Source organism: Bos mutus, chromosome 6 (assembly GCF_027580195.1).
Source record: "Bos mutus isolate GX-2022 chromosome 6, NWIPB_WYAK_1.1, whole genome shotgun sequence".
Lineage (NCBI taxonomy): Eukaryota > Metazoa > Chordata > Mammalia > Artiodactyla > Bovidae > Bos > Bos mutus.
Window position 1 is genome coordinate 44385214 of NC_091622.1, and position 19872 is coordinate 44405085.

The following is a 19872-nucleotide window of genomic DNA, read 5'->3' on the forward strand; positions in this document are numbered from 1 at the left end:
GATAAAAATGCGTTAGGACACAAATAGTGCGTAAAGAAAAAAAAACATTTTCTCTAAAAGATGAAAAACAGTAAATAGCTCTTTGTGGAAAAGATTGCAAGTCTCCTAAAAACCATGTCCCCCTCCCCAAACACTGGCCCAAAGGGCACATTCGTCTTCTTTTGTGAACTGGTCTCTGATGGGCTCTGTCCTCCTGAGTGCGAGCTGCTTTCAGCTGGAATTAATCAGAGATACAGCGGTGATGAGGCCACCCCAGACACTGACAGCAGCTACATAAACGCTTCCTTGTTGCCACGCGTGCTGGCAAAGGATGGAGCTGGAACAATGAAAGCTAATGATGGGACTCTGGAAGCTATCATTTTGAATCAGACCATCCCTTATGCCACCCTCGTGAAAATCAAGCCAGGCTCAGACTCCATGTCAGGTTAGCAGGCCTGGGAGCTCAGCGAGCCCACAGCAGACAGAGGGCTTTAGATGTCCACGGGAGCACTGGATGTTGGAATGGGATGACCACTTGCCAAGACATGTCCCAGATGGCACAGTGGGCTATGGTGTGTTACGGGACAGCCTTGCAAACAGCCACACACTGCTGGCTAGAAAGTCAAAGCTAGAAAGTCCCAGCTTTGTCTTCCGGCCACCGTGGAAACCACCCGAGTCAGGGGCTCTCTCCAGGAATTCTCTCTGCTTGTGCTTGGAGGACTTCTCTGTTGAAATCTCAGATCTGTCTTGGCTTTTCCTCTTATGATTCCATGCACTAGTATGAGTGATCAGAATGGGCTTCAAAACACAGCTGTGCAAAAGCAGAGGTGACTGAGCCTTGCTGAACCCAGGTCAGATAAGCAGAACCACTCATCTGATCCAAAGACTCATGATAAATAATACACAGCTGTGGCTTTAAGTTCTAAGTTTGGGGGTGCTTTGTTACACAACAGTTAATAATAGACAGTTGGGGAGCCACTTGACATTTTCTGAGCACAGTACAACTATGATGGAAAACGTGCTCCAGAAGCTTTATCCTATAGCAGCAGGATAAAGATGGGAAGGGAGTAAGGAGATTCTGGGAGGCAGGAAAACCAGAATGGAGGCCTTTCCCAGGAGGTCAGGAGGGCCCAAACCAAGCCAGAGGTGATAGGAATGGAGATGCAAGAAACTCTGAAGAAATGGTAGCAACAGACCAGATATGGATGGAGAAGGAAAGTGCAGAGTGGTTGATGATGACTCTGAGGGTTGCTGGAGAGTTAAGTGACAAGAAGAAGGGCAGCAGGAAGGGCTGTGATGTCACATTTGAAAAGTCCATAGAGTATGTTTGTGGGACAGGTTGTGCTTTGGGAAAGATAGGACAATGACTCTGTAAATGAGACCCACTGGGAAAAAATATTTCAAATACATTTTGGTAGAGGTGATGGTTGAAGACATGATTCTCAGCAAAAGAACATGTAGAGGAAATTGTAGAAACACAGGAAAGAACCTTGATACCCATGTGCTGGGTATCAGTTCAGTTCAGTTGCTCAGTCGTGTCTGACTCTGCAACCCCATAAACCACAGCACGCCAGGCCTCCCTGTCCATCACCAACTCCCGGAGTTTACCCAAACTCATGTCCACTGAGTCAGTGATGCCATCCAACCATCTCATCCTCTGTCGTCCCCTTCTCCACCTGCCCTCAATCTTTCCCAGCATCAGGGTCTTTTCAAATGAGTCAGCTCTTTGCATCAGGCGGCCAAAGTATGGAGTTTCAGCTTCAACATCACTCCTTCCAATGAACACCCAGGACTGATTTTCTTTAGAATGGACTGGTTGGATCTTCCTGCAGTCCAAGGGACTCTCAAGAGTCTTCTCCAACACCACAGTTCAAAAGCATCAATTCTTCTGCACTCAGATTTCTTTATAGTCCAACTCTCACATCCATACATGACTACTGGAAAAACTATAGCCTTGATTAGGTGGACCTTTGTTGACAAAGTAATGTCTCTGCTTTTAATATGCTGTCTAGGTTGGTCATAACTTTCCTTCCAAGGAGTAAGCGTCTTTTAATTTCATGGCTGCAGTCACCATCTGCAGTGATTTTAGAGCCCCCCCAAATAAAGTCAGTCACTGTTTCCATTGTTTCCCCATCTATTTGCCATGAAGTGATGGGGCCGGATGTCATAATCTTAGTTTTCCGAATGTTGAGTTTTAAGCCAACTTTTTCACTTTCCTCTTTCGCTTTCATCAAAAGGCTCTTTACTTCTTCTTTGCTTTCTGCCATAAGGGTGGTGTCATCTGCATATCTGAGGTTATTGATATTTCTCCTGGCAATCTTGATTCCAGCTTGTGCTTCTTCCAGCCCAGCGTTTCTCATGATGTACTCTGCATATAAGTTAAATAAGTAGGGTGAAAATATACAGCCTTGATGTACTCCCTTTCCTACTTGGAACCAGTCTGTTGTTCCATGTCCAGTTCTAACTGTTGCTTCCTGACCTGCATACAGGTTTCTCAAGAGGCAGGTCAGGTGGTCTGGTATTCTCATCTCTTTCAGAATTTTCCACAGTATATTGTGATCTACACAGTCAAAGGCTTTGGCATAGTCTCAATAAAGCAGAAATAGATGTATATTAGTTATCTAATGGTGTACAACAAATTATCTTGAAACTTAGCAGCTTATGACTTGGGAGCCTGTAGAAGTTTATCTGGGTGGTTCTTGCTAATGGTCTCTAATGTGGTTGTCATCAAAACCTTTACAAGGGCTACTGTCATCTGAAGGTTTGCCTGGGGCTGGAGAATCTGCTTCCAAGATGGTGCACTCACATGGCTGATGGCTGGAGGCCTCAGTTCCAGGCCACATGAACAGCATGTAGGGATGGTCAAGAATCATTGTGATGTGGCACCCATCTTTCTCTGTGGTGAGTGATCCAAGTCAGAGAGCGCAAGGCAGACCATGTGCCTTTTATAACTTGACCTCAGAAGTCATGTACCATCACTTCTGTTGTAACCCATCAGTCACATAGACCAATGTGGGAGAGAACTATACAAGCGCATGAATGCCAGGAAGTGGGGATCATTTGGAAGCTGGCAACCATATTGGGGCTGTAGGAAGAAGCTGAGCAAAACTCAGAAAGATGTGAAGGATAGTTTAGCTACAGAAATGAGACTACCACCTTGGAAGAGATCTGGTTCTCACCTTGTTGCTTCATCTGGCACCTTAAATGGGCCCTTGATCTCCTTTAAAACACACTGCCTCCAAAAAGTGTGCCTGGTAAGGAAGATTTTTCCTTCATTCAACTGATTCCCAGACTACTTACCACATGTCAGGCAATGTGTCAAGATTTCCCCGAGGTTGGCAGTGTCTCATCTCATTGTCTTATAGGAAAGGAAACTGAAGCTGAAGTTACCAGTCCAAGTTCTCACAACCAGTGTGATGTGAGGCTGCAATATGAACCCAGGTTGCTTAAATCCTGCACCCTCACTCTTAGCCTCGTTCCACTGTGCTGAGAGTGCAGGAACCAGTGTTCTTCTGCTGGAAACTCCAAATAAGAGGAAGCATGAGGGATGACCCAAAAGTGCTGCAGATGCTGCAGAAACGTGAAGGACTGGTGTCCACGCATCCCCTGGACCAGGCACAGGCCAGGAAAGAGTCAAGAAATTAAGGGCTTGCTTACCATCCTTGGGACTTGCTTTGTTTTCACTGGGCTGCTCCACAAACTTGAGCAGTGGGGATCTTGACCTCTGCATGGTGGGAAGAGCCGGGTCACTGAACAGTATGGTGTCTTTGCCCCCTGTCACAGAAAAGAGGAAAATGGACATATTATGTCACCACTGGAGTGGTGGCAACACTCAGCCCACCCAAGGGACTGGCTCTTTGGGTGAGCAAGGCTCCTTCTTCAATCATAGACAGTGCCATGGTGGAGAAGGGCCAGCCTACCCTCTCCACAGTGAAGGCAGGGCAGAGGGGTCCAGGGCCAGCTGCCTATGAGTCCTAAAGTCTGCTCAGAACACAGATGCCCACAAATGCCACCGTTAAAGGGTAGCATGCTGTATCTATCAGAAACTGAATGGCTTTCATCTGGGTGAGACAATAGCAATACTAACAAGAGTAGTCGAGCACTTTGAGTGCAGGCTCTGGAGCCATGCTGCAGTGCTTGTGTCCTGGAGCCCATCACTAGCTAACCGGGTGACCTCAGACAAGTCACTGAGCCTCTCTGAGCCTCAGAGCCCTCATCTGTACAGTGAGGAAGAATAACAGCAGCCACCTCAGGGGGTGGTGGAGATAAAATGAACTGATTCACGTAAAACATGTAGGCATTTCGTCAGCACTCAAGAAATTTCACAGATTGAAATGACTGTTTTATGGAACCAGTAGAACTGCCATACACACTGGGTCTGATTTAATTAGATTTGGTCATTTAAATTGAATCATAAGTCTGTCATAAGGCAGGTAGTATCAGGTTCCCCAAATGATCACAGCTAGACTCTATTTAGGATATAAAGACACATCCCAGCCAAACCCTTTTATCAATTCATATGAGCTCCCTAACCAGGCAGAGAAAGCCTGAGGTGAAGAGGAAGAGGAAAGGAAAACCATTACAACTCTATTTTTGAGGCCATGGCAAGGTATGAAGGTGGTGAGCAGGGAGGTGTGGCTTTGAAATGTGAGCTTGTACACATGGACACAAAACACGTACACAGAAGGTGATGCTGCCCAGTGGTCAGGTGAGGGAGGATTTCATCTCCAACTCCTGCCCATGAACCCCGAAGATTCTCTTGGTGGGTACCACCATGCCAACAGTGAACCCCAGGACCATGGCCCAGCCCATGCTCCAGCCTCAGCTGTCTGGCTTTGAATGAAACCTTATCTGAAGCCAAGTCACTGAATGTCTCTGGGGCTCTAAAGTTCTATGATTCTACTCAGGTTTGGTGGAGCACAGAATGGTACTTGGGTCAAGATGTCCACTGCCTTGGAGAACGAGGTGAACCTTGGCCTGCACCTCTGAGCCCTTAACTTGTTTGTAATACTACCCTCCCTGTTGGCCATATATGTAATCTTATTAACTTGATTTCCAAAACTAGTAGAGAGTTTGGCATACGGTAGGTGCTTCATAAACAGCTGATAACTGTGAATAAATGGTTGATGCATCCTTGGGAATCCTGATGTTTACTTGGTGGGTATGGATGCCTGTGGCTCCCTCAGGCAGGTGGAGCTTGTTATTAGCAGCCATCACTCTCGGGTTTCTGCTTCATGAGGGTCATCCCAGAAGAAGAGGGATCTGATATGAGCTGGCCCTGAAGTTCTCCAGGAGTATAGATATTGTCTCAAGTTGAAAGAAATCCAGAGTCTTTAGGACCACAATCTGGAGAGGTTTCCCAAGGAGAACCACTGAACTGAAGCTTTGGATATTTTAAGAGGCTCTCCGGATGTAGCTATGACAAACCTAGAGAGTATATTAAAAAGCACAGGCATCATTTTGCCAATAAAGGTTCACCAAGTCAAAGCTATGGTTTTTCCAGTAGTCATGTATGGATGTGACAGTTGGACTATAAAGAAAACTGAGTGCCGAAGAATTGATGCATTTGAACTGTGGTGTTGGAGAAGACACTTGAGAGTCCCCTGGACTGCAAGGAGATCCAACCAGTTCATCCTAAAGGAAATCAATCCTGAATATTCATTGAAAGGATTGATGCTGAAGCTGAAACTCCAATACTTTGGCCACCTGATACGAAGAGCTGACTCATTGGAAAAGACCCCAATGCTGTGAAAGATTGAAGGCAGGAGGAGAAGGGGACAACAGAGGATGAGAAGGTTGGATGGCATCACCAACTCGATGCACATGAGTTTGAGTAAGCTCCACGAGTTGCTGACAGACAGGGAAGCCTAGTGTGCTACAATCCATAGGGTTGCAAAGAGTCGGACACAACTGAGCAACTGAACAACAGGATGAAGTCAACCCAGTCAGGTCTCCCCTTATGTTGCAAAGATACAATTTAGAAACACCATGAAGCAATAATGGTTGTTATGAAGCCATACCAGATGTCTCAAGTGGGCTTCTTTTGTTTCTCTTCAGTAAGTCACTGTCCTAAGTTAGGGGGAGAATTGCAATTCCTGTTCCATCTTTCCAGCAGATACACTGGCAGCAGAGGCACACTCTATTGTCTGTGCTCCAACAAGCCTTCCAAGTCCACTCTGTCCTGTGGTCAAGGAATCAGAATATGGGCGGAGCTGGGAGCTGGCTGCAGCTGAGTGGGTAAGGCAGTGGGAGGGAGACCCTCGCGTCTTCCTATTGTGAGGAATCCTCTAGGGCAGAATGACTCCCTGGCCCTCTTCAACCACAGTGAATTATCCACTCCACAATGGCTCCTCAAAAATGCTGGGGTATGTGTGGGTGTGCTGTCATGTCTGACTCTTTGCGACTCCACAGACTATAGCCTACCAGGCTTTTCTGTCCATGGAGTTCTCCAGGCAAGAATACTGGAGTGAGTTGCCATGCCTCCTCCAAGGAATCTTCTCAGCCCAAGAATCAAACCTGCATCTATTGCATCTCCTATATAGGCAGGTAGATTCTTTACCACTGAGCCACTTGGGAAGCCCTAAACTTCTGCAAGAATCTGAGCAACAGGCATGCAGACATGGGAAACAGAAACCACCATTTGTCCATAAATTAATCCGTATCTAATCAAAGTAGGGGTTGGAGGAGAAGATAAACACCTTCCAAAATCCCCACCTGCAAAGATTACTTCCTTATCTGATGGTAAAATGTCAAGATTGGTTTTTGCAAAACATTTGAAGAATTCAAAGACCCTCCTTAGAAGGCTCTCAGTTCTGTTGTTTCTAAGCCCAGGCTCTCTCTGTATTGACTATGTTGAACTCTAATCTGATGGTCTGCTGTCTCCCAGCTCCATTTTGGTCCTTGGGACTGGGGAATAGGGTGTGGATGATCCACAAACTAGATTCAAACCACAATCAACGCAGGTTACACAGGCCCTTCTGTTAACTGGTGTTTGAGTTTCCAGAAGCCCTCCTGATTCCCTGTAACACAACAGCACTCCTTCCTTTCTCCAAAATGTGCCAGTTACTTTCAGAATGCACATTTTCCTCCCCAGACTGATGTTGAGAGTGGAAAATACAGAATTCAAATAAAAAGCTCAAAGAGCCAGGCTCTGCTCTTGCCAGACTTTTTCCCGGCTTTCAGTGTTTCTTTTCGGAGCAGAAGCACATCCAGGAAGCCTTCTCTCAGTGCCTGCCCCCTCCCCCGCCCTCTCCAAGCATCATTCTCACTCGCAGATGCCAGCAAACTGCCGGGAGAAGAAGGCTGACAGATGGGGGGCTGGGGAGAGTGGAGGGCCATTCCTTCCTGAAGAGCAAGGCCAACCAGCCCACCCTGTGGCTTTCTCTACAGAGCCCTGTGTCTCCCCCACCTCTCAGGGACTGTTAAACAGTCTGGAGGACTTGCTGCTTTCCAGATGATTTCTCCACATGGGCTGTGACATCTGTCAGACTTGCCTGCTTCCCGGCAAGATCACACATTTGCCCCAACTCTATCCAACACCACCAAGAGCTGAATATTGTTGGCTGAGAGAGTGAGGAGGGAGGGAGAAGAGAGTCAAAGAAAAAGAGCATGCTCCAAGGCCAAGAGAAATTCTGCCTTATAGTCATGAGAGGTGGGCTTCTTCACCACGGTCCTTTAGAGTCTTGGGAGAGATTGTTCCAGCTTCTGAATCTTTCTTCTCCAATTCAGCTTGCTTTGAGAACCAGTTCCCAGCTGATTTGATCTACACTCCCTACCCTCCCTCACTCTCCTATCTGCCAGCCCCCTGCCTTCTGTGTCTCTCTTTCCTGAACTGTACTTTCCCTGGGCAGATGGAGCACTGAAATGAAGATCTGAACACCTGAGTTCAGCTTCTGTGGCCTTAGGTATTACCCAACTTCTTGAATTTCTGTTTCCTTATGGAAATTTCTGTTTCCTTAAAATGAGGGGATCAGACTAGTTCATGAAAGGGAAGAAGGTTTTCTCTCACATGTCAACTCTGACCAGGAGGTAGCTTCCTGGAAAGCCAATGTAAAAGACTGTTTTGAGGGCCACATGTGAGATTAGCAAGGAAGGGCGATGTGATTGATTAGCTATGTCTGCCACTGGCACGGAAATGATGCTGTGTAATATATACCAAGTATTTGTCATCCTTGAACTTTTTGCTCTCAACTGTCATTCCAGGTCCAGTATTCAATGACTTGTCACATTATTCCCTCACATACTAACATCTTTATCACCTCACTGACACTTCTGTATCATTTTGTGTTTTCCTTTCACTGCATGATGCATATTCATCGCACTTTCCTACCCACTCCAGTATTCTTGCCTAGAGAATCCTGTGGACAGCGGAGCCTGGCGGGCTGCTGTCCATAGGGTCACACACAGTCGGACACGACTGACGCAACTTAGCAGCAGCAGCAGCAGTGGGACTGTTGATTCTTGGAGGGGGCGAGGGGCATGTCTAGAACACCTGGTACAGGACTGAATTCACAAAGATGATACTCAGAAAGTATCAACATGTTATGGACTGATCTCTTAGAGGAGACACAGATCCTTTCAAGACTGGTAAATAACTGAGAGCTAGCAATTCTCTGAAACCACTGGGTCTCAATCCCCTCTACTTGGCTAAAATAGTAAATATTCCCTTACTTAGCGAAAGAGGAAGAGGAAGAAGAGAAAAGTAGAAGAAGAAGAGAAAAAGGAAGTGGAGGAAGTAAGAGGAGGAAGGAGGAAGAGAAGAAAAAAAATAACATACTTCCTCTTGCTTGGCTGCTGCTGCTGCTGCTGCTAAGTCACTTCAGTCATGTCCAACTCTGTGCGACCCCATAGACGGCAGCCCACCAGGCTCCCCCGTCCCTGGGATTCTCCAGGCAAGAACACTGGAGTGGGTTGCCATTTCCCTCTCCAATGCATGAAAGTGAAAAGTTAAAGTGAAGTTGCTGAGTAGTGTCCGACCCTCAGCGACCCCATGGACTGCAGCCTTCCAGGCTCCTCCGTCCATGGGATTTTCTGGAGTGGGGTGCCATTGCCTTCTCCGCTTGCTTGCCTATTAGAGCTCAAATGGAGACCATACAATGATGAGCAGATAGAAGGGACTGGTCTGATTTGCAGGAAAGAGGCCCCTCTCCCCCCACATGGTTTGAAAATGATAGTGAGGTGATGCCTCATTGTAACATCCTTTATTACTGCATCAGGGCAGTGCTACCACAGTCACATAAACCGTGTCAGATTGGGGGAACTGCCGTTCTTTTCTTCTTGTCCTCCCACTTTGTACCCACGTGGAGGCCAGAGATTAGAACAAACAGGCTGGGGCATAAAATTCATTCAGTCGCTGCCCTCCAAGCAAATGCTACCATTTAATATTTGCTTTGTGCTAATTGAATTCTCTATTTCAATTGACTATTCTAATCAGAAAAGTGCAAGGATACAAAGAGAATGCATTTCTATTTATTTACATGCAGGGATGACATTAATGCACTGCTATTAGCCACAAACACAGATATTTCAAAAAGAACATACTCCCAAATCCTATGGAAACATTGTAGCTCAGGCCTTCAGGCAGCAGGAGGAAAAAAAAAAAAAAGGAAAGAAACAATTGTTATTGCATAATAGCCATTCTAACCTAGACCAAACAACAGCAGAGATAGGAAATTCTCAGCATTCTTTCATTTATTTGACTTCCATCTTTTTACCTAAGTTGTAGAAATAAAACATTGTGAAATCTCACTAAGTCATTTGGAGAGAAAAAAAAAATCCAAACGCTAGAACATGCACAGAAATAGCAATCCGACTGCACAAATAAACGATAAATTTGCCTGACTGTGTTGAAATTCAATGCAATAAAAGAAAGGCCTTCAAAAGAGATAAGGTTTTAACTGCATCAAAAGATTCTTGTGCAAAATGGATCATTCAAATCCCCAGGATGGCACTTGGCACTAATTAGGTCTGTTAGGTCTTCTGACATCAAGTTCAAGGAATCTCTACTAAAAATTGCAATTTATGAAATACACTTCCAGGCAACCTGAGGCGGCTATTCAGATTTACATTAAGAAAACATGTGGTTTTGTCCATGTCCCTGTGGCAATGTTCATTTCTCATACATTACAAGGAAGCAACGGATATGATTCAAGGGTAGAGAAGGGTTTGTGCAGAAAGGTTAAGTAACTAAAAATATATGTACAAAGTTGCTTCCAGGGAAAGAGGAGGTGGTAGAAAATGATAAATACAAGTTTCTGGAGAATGTAAAGAGAAAGAAGAAAGCTGACGGGGGTCTCATGAAGGGGGGTATTTTACCGAGACAAATGGGATAAATATAGCTAATTAATGTGAAACATCAGTTTCTTCACACCCGGCACCACTGCGGAAAAAAAATCTACAGCAGAAATTTTTATTTTCAAGCTATGTAGCAAATGGAATGAGGGAAGAGGGAAGAAGGTTGTAAAGCGCATTTGGGTTAGAACAATTGTTTGTTCTTATATTCAATTTTAAGACTGATGATTAAATTGAATACGTCTTTGTAAGTTCGTACATTCATTTTTAGAACGAATGATTAAATAGAATAAATTTTTGTGAGTTCTTATATTCCTTTTAAGGGGTGATGATTAAACTGAACACATCTCTATAAGACACCTACAGGGAAAAAATGAAGCAATTTACCATACTCACAAAAGTTAAAAATAACATACATACAGACATATACAATGACAATTTCAGAATTTAGATTAGCAAACTTCATAGTTCACTTTGTATATTTATTAGGTTTTTTCTGATTTCCTCCAAAATCATGGCTTTTAAGTTTCAAACACTTATAGACATCTCAGCAATAATCTTCAAATAAAAGAATGTTAAAAAGGTAAAGTCTGCTCTGCAAATTTTCAAAAAAAGAAGTTTTTATAAAGTTCTACTTACCTGGGAGACTCCACAAACCAGAAACTTCCAGAGTTCTTAATTTTTTCTCCAGTTCAGCCACCCGATTCCCTAGGATTCTGGAAAAGGGGAGAAAAATGGCAAAAGACAGATCAATAAGCATCTGTCTCATCAGCTCTTAGAGCTGTGAGCAGGCTCTCTGGGAAGGCTGGTGATGCACTAGTAGAGAGAAAATGTTTTGAGACTGAAGACACGTGCTAAAAACAGTGGTGTATGTGTTTGTGTGTGTGTGTGAGCACGCACCCACGTGCTAAACATACACAGACTCTACTGCAAGTACATATAAAAATATAAAGTGAATGATTTAAAGTGATTTAAACCTTACTAAAGTGTTGCCATTCAAGTGAATCTTCTCCCACAAAGGTAGCTGGGAAGACAAACAATGATTCTATCATTACCCAGGCATCTTACATCATTTCTATTTGGGAATTCCTCATGGCTAAAGCAGAGAAGGCAATGGCACCCCAATCCAGTACTCTTGCCTGGAAAATCCCATAGATGAAGGAGCCTGGTAGGCTGCAGTCCATGGGGTCACAAAGAGTCGGACATGACTGAGCGACTTCACTTTCACTTTTCAGTTTCATACATTGGAGAAGGAAATGGCAACCCACTCCAGTGTTCTTGCCTGGAGAATCCCAGGGACAGGGGAGCCTGGTGGGCTGCCGTCTCTGGGGTCGCACAGAGTCAGACACGACTGAGGCGACTTAGCAGCAGCAGCAGGAGGAGCATGGCTAAAGATGACACTTAATTTTGAATACTCTTACAAGTGTCACAACTTGATTCTTTGAGGGTGGATCTGAGTTTTAGAAGCAACCAAGTCGAACAAATAAGATGAAAGAACATGCTTGGTGATGTTACTTCGAGTCAATAAAATAATACCCACCTTCTTAGACCTAACCTATGACTTACGAACGGCCATATCCTTGATATCTAGCATAATGCCTGGTAGTAGTAGGTGCTCAATAAATATATTTCATTAAATAAATGCATTTTTCATAGCTTGTAATGATCTCTGGAATTGAAAAATACACATTTGAAAAACTTTCAGAAATTATAGAATCACTAAAATAATTACACTGCTTTCCAGGATGACTATTCTGATTCACTATGATGTATAACATCTTGAATGTGTATTTTAACAGATTACTCTGGTTACTTAGAAGCCAAACTTTATCTCTATGCATGAAGAGACCTAAATGTGGCCACATATTTCCCCTCCTTCACTCTACACAAAATTAAATATAGTTGGGAAATGATGTGATAGTCATCTGAAACTTAATCGCTTTTCATTGGCCTGGAAATTGAAAAACCAGTCTTTATCTTTGGGGGATTTTCTTGGCACTGCTGTGCTAAAATGATGTGGAAATCACCTTAATAACAATGTTTCAAAGTCTTTCAGCAGGAGAAACCAGAATGCCAGAATTGTTTTTCTATACTTCTTTATATTCTAGACATAGATGCACACACCCACATACATACCAAGATCTGAATATGTATATATCTGCATATATGTGTATTGCTTCTAATGCATCCTTATTTTACCTGAATTGACTTGCAGACTCTTAATTAATATTCCCTTTGAGTTCACAGAAAACTCTTTGACGTGACTCTATGTGGTTTTGTTCATCTAGGTACTTAGAGCTTTTTTCTTCTTTTCCTTAAGTCTTAAATTCTGCATAGTCTTTATCAATTACTTTCAATTTTCACTCCATTTGTTGGGTCTATTCGGCTTTCATGTCTCTGACCCCTCAATAAACACCTTTCTTCGTAATCTCGCTTTCAATATTTTGCTCAGACCTTCTGATCTGAGCTCCCTTTTCACCAGCTGATGGGTTTGAGATGCAATCACATTGGTGTTCAAGCTGATGCCTGCTTCTTAGAATGATCAGATCATCTGTATGTGGCTGCTTCTTGGAAACAAAAGATAAGGCTTAACTCTTCTGTGTACAATGAAAGATGCCGTCAGGGCAACGCTCAAAGGCGTGGTGAAGAGACATTTGGTTGTATTTTTTCTGATGTTCCTGGATAACGCAGCCACGTCTCCCAGAAACGTGAATTTGCTGGCGTCTGGAACAATCTACTCTCAGGGACCTTGCCTTAGTTTGTCGGTGCTGACTGCTTTTTTTCTTTAGTCTGACACAGGCATCTGATGCAGGGCTGGAGGTAGTAAAATGGACCCAGTAGAAGTTGTGGTAGTAGTAATGGCAACAATAACATCATCAATAACAATAACAACTATTCTATGGTTAACACAAATAGCAATTAATCTTTCCTGAATCCCAGGTCTGAGTCAGAGTGCATGCCAAACATCTACCAAAAGTACACTTTCTTCTCTGACCTGACAAAACTCTGCAGTGTAGACTGTATTTTTATCCTCCTTTTATATATGTGGGCCCTAACAGAGAGGTCAAGCAGTTTGTCTAAGGACACACAGCTCATCCTAAATCTATGTCTTTTCCCACCCCCCAGTGTTCTCACCCAGCACCCTCTACTCCCATTAGAAAACAGAGGCATAGAAATTAGTCAGCGTAACCAAAACCACATGCTGGACTCAGCTGGTGATGAGCATGGATTTTTAACCTATGCCTCAGGTAGATTAACCTTTGCCTCCCAAGTTCATGTTCTTAACCAATAACACCCTCACGACACTAGAAAACCAGCATTCACATGCCTAAAGCAAGTTCTCTTTAAAACTATGCATAACTGAAATATGGATGCAGCCACAGCTGGACCTGCAAAATATAACTCAAGATCCTTCAAATGACACATGGTCTTCTAGTTGGCTTCACACTGAACAGATATAGCAGGTGGTCCACTGAATGTGATGTAACACAGCCCAGGGAGAGGAGAGGCTTATTAGAGCCTTCATAGCTGGCAGGACACACAGATCGAGAAAGTAGAAGTAAAAACAGGGTCCATTCAGTGAAGTTCAACCAATCCAACAATTATTGAGGCTGTAAGGAACAAAGATGAGAAGCTATATCCCACAAGAGCCAGTGGGGATGTAGGAAGCCAAAGGAAGAGTCATAAGAAGAAGGCAGGGGAGGAGGTGACCTTGGGATACCTGAGGAGACAGATGGACGTCTCTGGGAGACAGGAAGATCCAGGAGTGCAAGGATGAGAGTGTATGCTGGGGGCAGGTCTACTCCCCAACGGAAAGAGAGAAGTCAGGAGAACTGGGGACCACAGTGTCACCTGCGTAAAGCAAGAAGGGACCAGAGGAACAGGTGGAAAGGGAACAGGCACCACCTGGCACCAGGGCCATATGGGGAAGGGAGAGAGGGTTCCAGGTCAGGTGGCATGGTCTGTATCATCTTATTCTAGGAGGTGGTCACACAGGATGAAAAAGGCCGCTGAGATGTGCCCGACCCTTGAGAGAGCTGTTACAAGACAGACAAAGGGGTGAAATCCAGAACCCAAGTGACAGGGTTGGAAAAGCAGCCTATGAGAAAGCTGAAGCGGTGAATATAGATGACTCTTCATGTAGTTTAGCAGGGAATCCAAGGAGACAGTCAGGGTAGTAGCTTGAGGCATAAACAGGCTTGAGAGAGGATTTTTTTTCTTTGTAAGATGCGGGGTGGGGCAGGGGGGTGGTGTTTAAAATAAAGTTTTTATTTAGCTGTGGCTTGTTTTAGAATAGGGAAAATTTTAGCATATGTCTACCTGATAGCCTAGAAAAAACTTCAAGACACTGGGCTTCTAGATAGGATTTTCAGTAGTAGTTTCTGATAGTAAAACACTGTGTGTGTTAGTCGCTCAGTCGTGTCCAACTCTTTGTGACCCCCTGGACTGTAGCCTGCCAGGCCCCTCTGTCCATGGAATTCTTCAGGCAAGAATACTGGAGTGGGGAGCCATTCCCTTCTCCAGGAGATCTTCTTGACCCAGGGATTGAACCCAGGTCTCCTGCATTGCAGGCAGATTCTTTACCATCTCTGAGCCACCAGGGGAGCCCACAGGGGATCTGCAAAAGACAGAACTAACTCAGGAACTAGCCACCACTTTGCCCTGTCCTCTCTCTCTGGACAACATGGGAAGCAGGAATCCTGAATGAGGGTCTTGGGGGGAGCCTGATCCCTAAAAGAGGAAGAGCTGGCAGTGGCCCCACACAAACTGCAGATAACCTCGCCCCCCACCTTCACCCCAGGAGATCTTCTTTTGAATCTTTGCTCTGATCCAGGACAGCTCCTGCTGCTTCCAAGATCTTGAACTTCCAGGCTACTTACCATTGTCCAGGTAAGGGAGAGAGCAGTGAAGAGTTTTAGGCAAAGCACAGAGGGTGGTGAAAGGCCAGGATGTCCTCACGTATAAACCACTGTTGCCACCACCCCACCACCGGCAGAGCGAGGGCTGGTTGGAAAAGGCTGGAGAACTGAAGGTCGTGTTCCATGAGACATGCTCTTAATATTTGCCTCTTCATCATTAACCTGTTTATAAGACACACGAACCCCATCCCTTCTTTAACAATAGCTAGACAGCTGCAAACTCGCAACAAGTACCTCAAGCAAAATGCTTATTAATTGAATATTCTCTCCAATTATAAAGTCCTAGGTTTATTCATCAGTTTGTCAAGCTGGCTCCCATTGGGCCTTCTTAGCGTTAAGGGAGGAGAAGGCAATGGCACCCTACTCCAGTACTCTTACCTGGAAAATCCCATGGACAGAGGAGCCTGGTAGGCAGCAGTCCATGGGGTCGCTAAGAGTAAGGCACGACTGAGCAGCTTCACTTTCACTTTTCACTTTCATGCATTGGAGAAGGAAATGGCAACCCACTCCAGTGTTCTTGCCTAGAGAATCCCAGGGACGGGGGAGCCTGGTGGGCTGTTGTCTATGGGTTCGTACAGAGTCGGACACGGCTGAAGCGACTTAGCAGCAGCAGCAGCAGCAGCATTAAGGGAGAGGAGGGTGGGGATGGGCAAGGGGTAGAGGGTGTAGTGCCAGGCAGCGGAAACCCAGTAGGGGGCACACGCTCTTACAGAACAGACACCGGCATCCATTCCTACTGCTAATGCTCCACCTCAACAAAGCCATTTTAAAATTTTAGTTACAAAAGGCTAAATCAAGGGGGATAAGAGCAAGCAGACCAAATTCACATTTTATTCTTAGCCCCCCTCCATCTGTTATATAATTTGTTTTTTTCACATACCCCCAAATAAAACACTTATTGAAAGTATGAAACTTAAGACCCTCAAAGTATTAAAAATGGCACATTAGGTACTTTATGTACTGATATGAGGCAATCTTCAAGATCTATTGTAATGAGAAAAAAGCAAGGTGGAAGACAGTGAAAAAAACTTTTTTGATGAATGCTAGCTACCATTTGTAAAAAGATAAAAAGGGAGAGAGACAAAAGAAAATCTATATGTATATAAAATATATGAGTATTTATGTGTGTCTATATAAATGTATTATATTATACATTTGCTTATATACGTATCCTTGGCAAGGACACATAAAAAATGAGGAACGGTGGTTTCTTCCAGGAAGGTGGATTGGGTGGCTGAGAGACAATGGTTTGGAGATATGCTGTTGTTTAACCTTTTAAAATGTGAATCAGATGGTTCAAAATGATTGCTGCTGCTGCTGCTGCTGCTAAGTTGCTTCAGTCGTGTCCGACTCTTTGTGACCCCATAGACGGCAGCCCACCAGGCTCCCCCATCCCTGGGATTCTCCAGGCAAGAACACTGGAGTGGGTTGCCATTTCCTTCTCCACTGCATGAAAGTGAAAAGTGAAAGTGAAGTCGCCCAGTCATGCCCGACTCTTAGCGACCCCATGGACTGCAGCCTACCAGGCTTCTCCATCCATGGGATTCTCCAGGCCAGAGTACTGGAGTGGGGTGCCATCGCCTTCTCCTCAAAATGATTAAATAACCGTTAAAAACAAAAAGGTGTGTTAAAGAAACAAAGCCTGCAAAATGAAAACGTCTATCTTTCTCAATAGAAAGCAAGGGTCCTTGAAACCTGGAGATGCGTGTGGTTGCAGTGGGGTATGGTGGGCATGTATTAGGAAATCAGTCCATCACAAGAGATGGGAGTGTCAGCCAGCAGCTTGGGATCATTGAGTTTAGCAGGTGGTGGGACTCAGCTGGGCTTTTTGGTGGAGGCTTGCATTGTGATCAGCACCAAGGTCGGCAGGTAGTGTGCCCAGGTAAACAGCAGAGGAGGCAGGCGGGGGTCTGAGGATCAAGGGTTCATGGGATGATCTTCCTAAGGACAAGATAATGAATGGTCTGGTGGGGAACAGGCAGAGGGAACAGGTAGGAGATGAACACAGAAGGGCCCTGGCAAGCATTCAGGAAATATATATTGAGTAGACGAATGCATGCATGAAAATCATAAAACTTAATGCCCATTTGCACATGAGTATTAAGGGAAGAGGAATAAAGGGTTAGACTAAGTCAATCATCTATTCATTATCAAATAATTGTAAGCACCCATTGTGGGCCTAGCGCTGTCCAACGTTCTAGAGAGGATGGTGACCAAAATGGACGAACATTCTGGCCTTGGGACAGCTGCAACCCAAGTAATGTGGAAGTTCGTCAAACCTAGGCATTAGGATGGTGGCCAGAACGTGTTAAATATTCTTCAAGTCACACTTTAAGGGGCTGTGTAATATTCTGCCTTATGGATTTACTATAACCTTAACCATTCTCCAGGGCTTCCCTTGTGGCCCAGCAGTAAAGAATTCACCTGCAATGCAGGAGCCACAGGAAATGCAGCTTCGATCCTTGGGTCTGGAAGATCTCCTGGAGGAGGGCATGGCAGTCCACTCCAGTATCCTTGCCTGTAAAATTCCATGGACAGAGGAGCCTAGCGGGCTAAGGTCCACAGGGTCACAAAGAGCTGGACACGACTGAAGCGACTTAGCGTGTACACACGGTACTATTCTCCAATTTAAAAATACTCTGGTTGTTTCCACTCATTTTCACTCTTATAAATGAATCTACAGTGAACCACCTCATGGATAAATCTTAAGAGTATTGTTCTGATTTGTTTCTTTCAGATAAATTTCTAGAAACTGACCCTTTGGGTCAAAGGGCACAAGCATTTTAAAGTACATTAAAACATACTATTATGTTTTATTAAAACATATATTAAAACAAATTTGTATGCAGGTCAGGAAGCAACAGTTAGAACTGGACATGGAACAACAGACTGGTTCCAAATAGGAAAAGGAGTACGTCAAGGCTGTATATTGTCACCCTGCTTATTTAACTTCTATACAGAATACATCATGAGAAACGCTGGACTGGAAGAAACACAAGCTGGAATCAAGATTGCCGGGAGAAATATCAATAACCTCAGATATGCAGATGACACCACCCTTATGGCAGAAAGTGAAGAGGAACTAAAAAGCCTCTTGATGAAAGTGAAAGTGGAGAGTGAAAAAGTTGGCTTAAAGCTCAACATTCAGAAAACGAAGATCAGGGCATCAGGTCCCATCACTTCATGGCAAATAGATGGGGAAACAGTGAAAACAGTGTCAGACTTTATTTTTCTGGGCTCCAAAATCACTACAGATGGTGACTGCAGCCATGAAATTAAGAGATGCTTACTCCTTGGAAGGAAAGTTATGACCAACCTAGATAGCATATTGAAAAGCAGAGACATTACTTTGCCAACAAAGGTTCGTCTAGTCAAGGCTATGGTTTTTCCTGTGGTCATGTATGGATGTGAGGGTTGGACTGTGAAGAAGGCTGAGCGCCGAAGAATTGATGCTTTTGAACTGTGGTGTTGGAGAAGACTCTTGAGAGTCCCTTGGACTGCAAGGAGATCCAACCAGTCCATTCTGAAGGAGATCAGCCTTGGGATTTCTTTGGAAGGAGTGACGCTAAAGCTGAAACTCCAGTATTCTGGCCACCTCATGGGAAGAGTTGACTCATTGGAAAAGACTCTGATGCTGGGAGCGACTGGGGGCAAGAGGAGAAGGGGACGACAGAGGATGAGATGGCTGGATGGCATCACTGACTCGATGGACATGAGTCTGAGTGAACTCTGGGAGCTGGTGATGGACAGGGAGGCCTGGTGTGCTGCAATTCATGGGGTCGCAAAGAGTTGGACACGACTGAGCGACTGATCTGATCTGATCTGATCTGATCTGAAAACATACTAAGGAATGGGTGCTCCAGACTCTAGACTCATTGAATTTGAAGAGCTGAAATTCAGGAGAAACTGTCAACTGAGCGGCTGGAAATGTGGGTCTTGCTCTTGATGGCAAGGTGCCAAGAGTTCTAGGAAGTCTGTAAAGAACAGGAAGCAAAGACAGGTCCCCTGAGTAGGGGTAAGAAGATGGAAGATCAGAGAAGAGAGGAAGAGGAGGAAGAAGCCTAGGGTGGAAGGAGGAAGAGGAGAAGGGAGAGGGAACGAGGCAGCAGAGAGAGCAGAAGGAATCCAAGAAGATGGTTTTCAAGATGGGAACTGGGATGAAGAGAAATTATAGAAGAAAGAGACTCACAAAGTGAGGTCTGGGGTACTGGTGACCCTCAAAGGAAGATTGCTATGGAAAATTCAGAAGAGGTCTTGGGAGGTATTCAAGCCTGTCCCTGGCATCACTGGACACCTGCTAAAATTCAGAATCCCGACATTCCTTCCAGAACGCCCCCAAATCTGCATTTCTAAACAATCACCCCCTTCAGGTAATTATACCATAGGTGTTCCCCTCCCCTAGAACACACATTTGGGAGGTGGTTGATGAAGAAATAAAGATGGCCTCTTGTTCACAAAGATTGGAGGTGAATGGAACCCTTTTGGGGTGGATGTTTAAAAAGATCTGGAAAGTTTCTGGGTGAAAATGCAGATGCAGCAGGAGGGGCAGAAATTGAAAAGTTTGAAAGAGGAGCTCACAGGAGAGCCAGGCCCCAGAGGAGGGAGCAGGGTAAGGACCAGTAGGTCAGTGGGTCAGTGTGTTTCCCAGAGACCAGAGGGAGAGGGTGGAAGACACTGGGGAGCA

The 19872-nt window shown here is 44.7% G+C and overlaps 1 protein-coding gene across 2 annotated transcripts in view; it reads right to left on the reverse strand.

Moving 5' to 3' along the window:
* The window catches only part of CCDC149 (coiled-coil domain containing 149), a 118991-nt gene that overhangs the window by 6994 nt on the left and 92125 nt on the right, over nucleotides 1–19872 (reverse strand). The window contains exons 10-12 of one of the 2 annotated variants that reach the window (XM_070372221.1): nucleotides 10909–10985; nucleotides 9520–9552; nucleotides 3637–3753 (exon numbers count right to left, since the gene is read on the reverse strand). In XM_070372221.1, coding sequence (XP_070228322.1) covers nucleotides 3637–3753; nucleotides 9520–9552; nucleotides 10909–10985 — 227 coding nt within the window. The remainder of the gene's footprint in view (nucleotides 1–3636; nucleotides 3754–9519; nucleotides 9553–10908; nucleotides 10986–19872) is intronic. The other variant, XM_070372220.1, reaches the window with a different exon arrangement.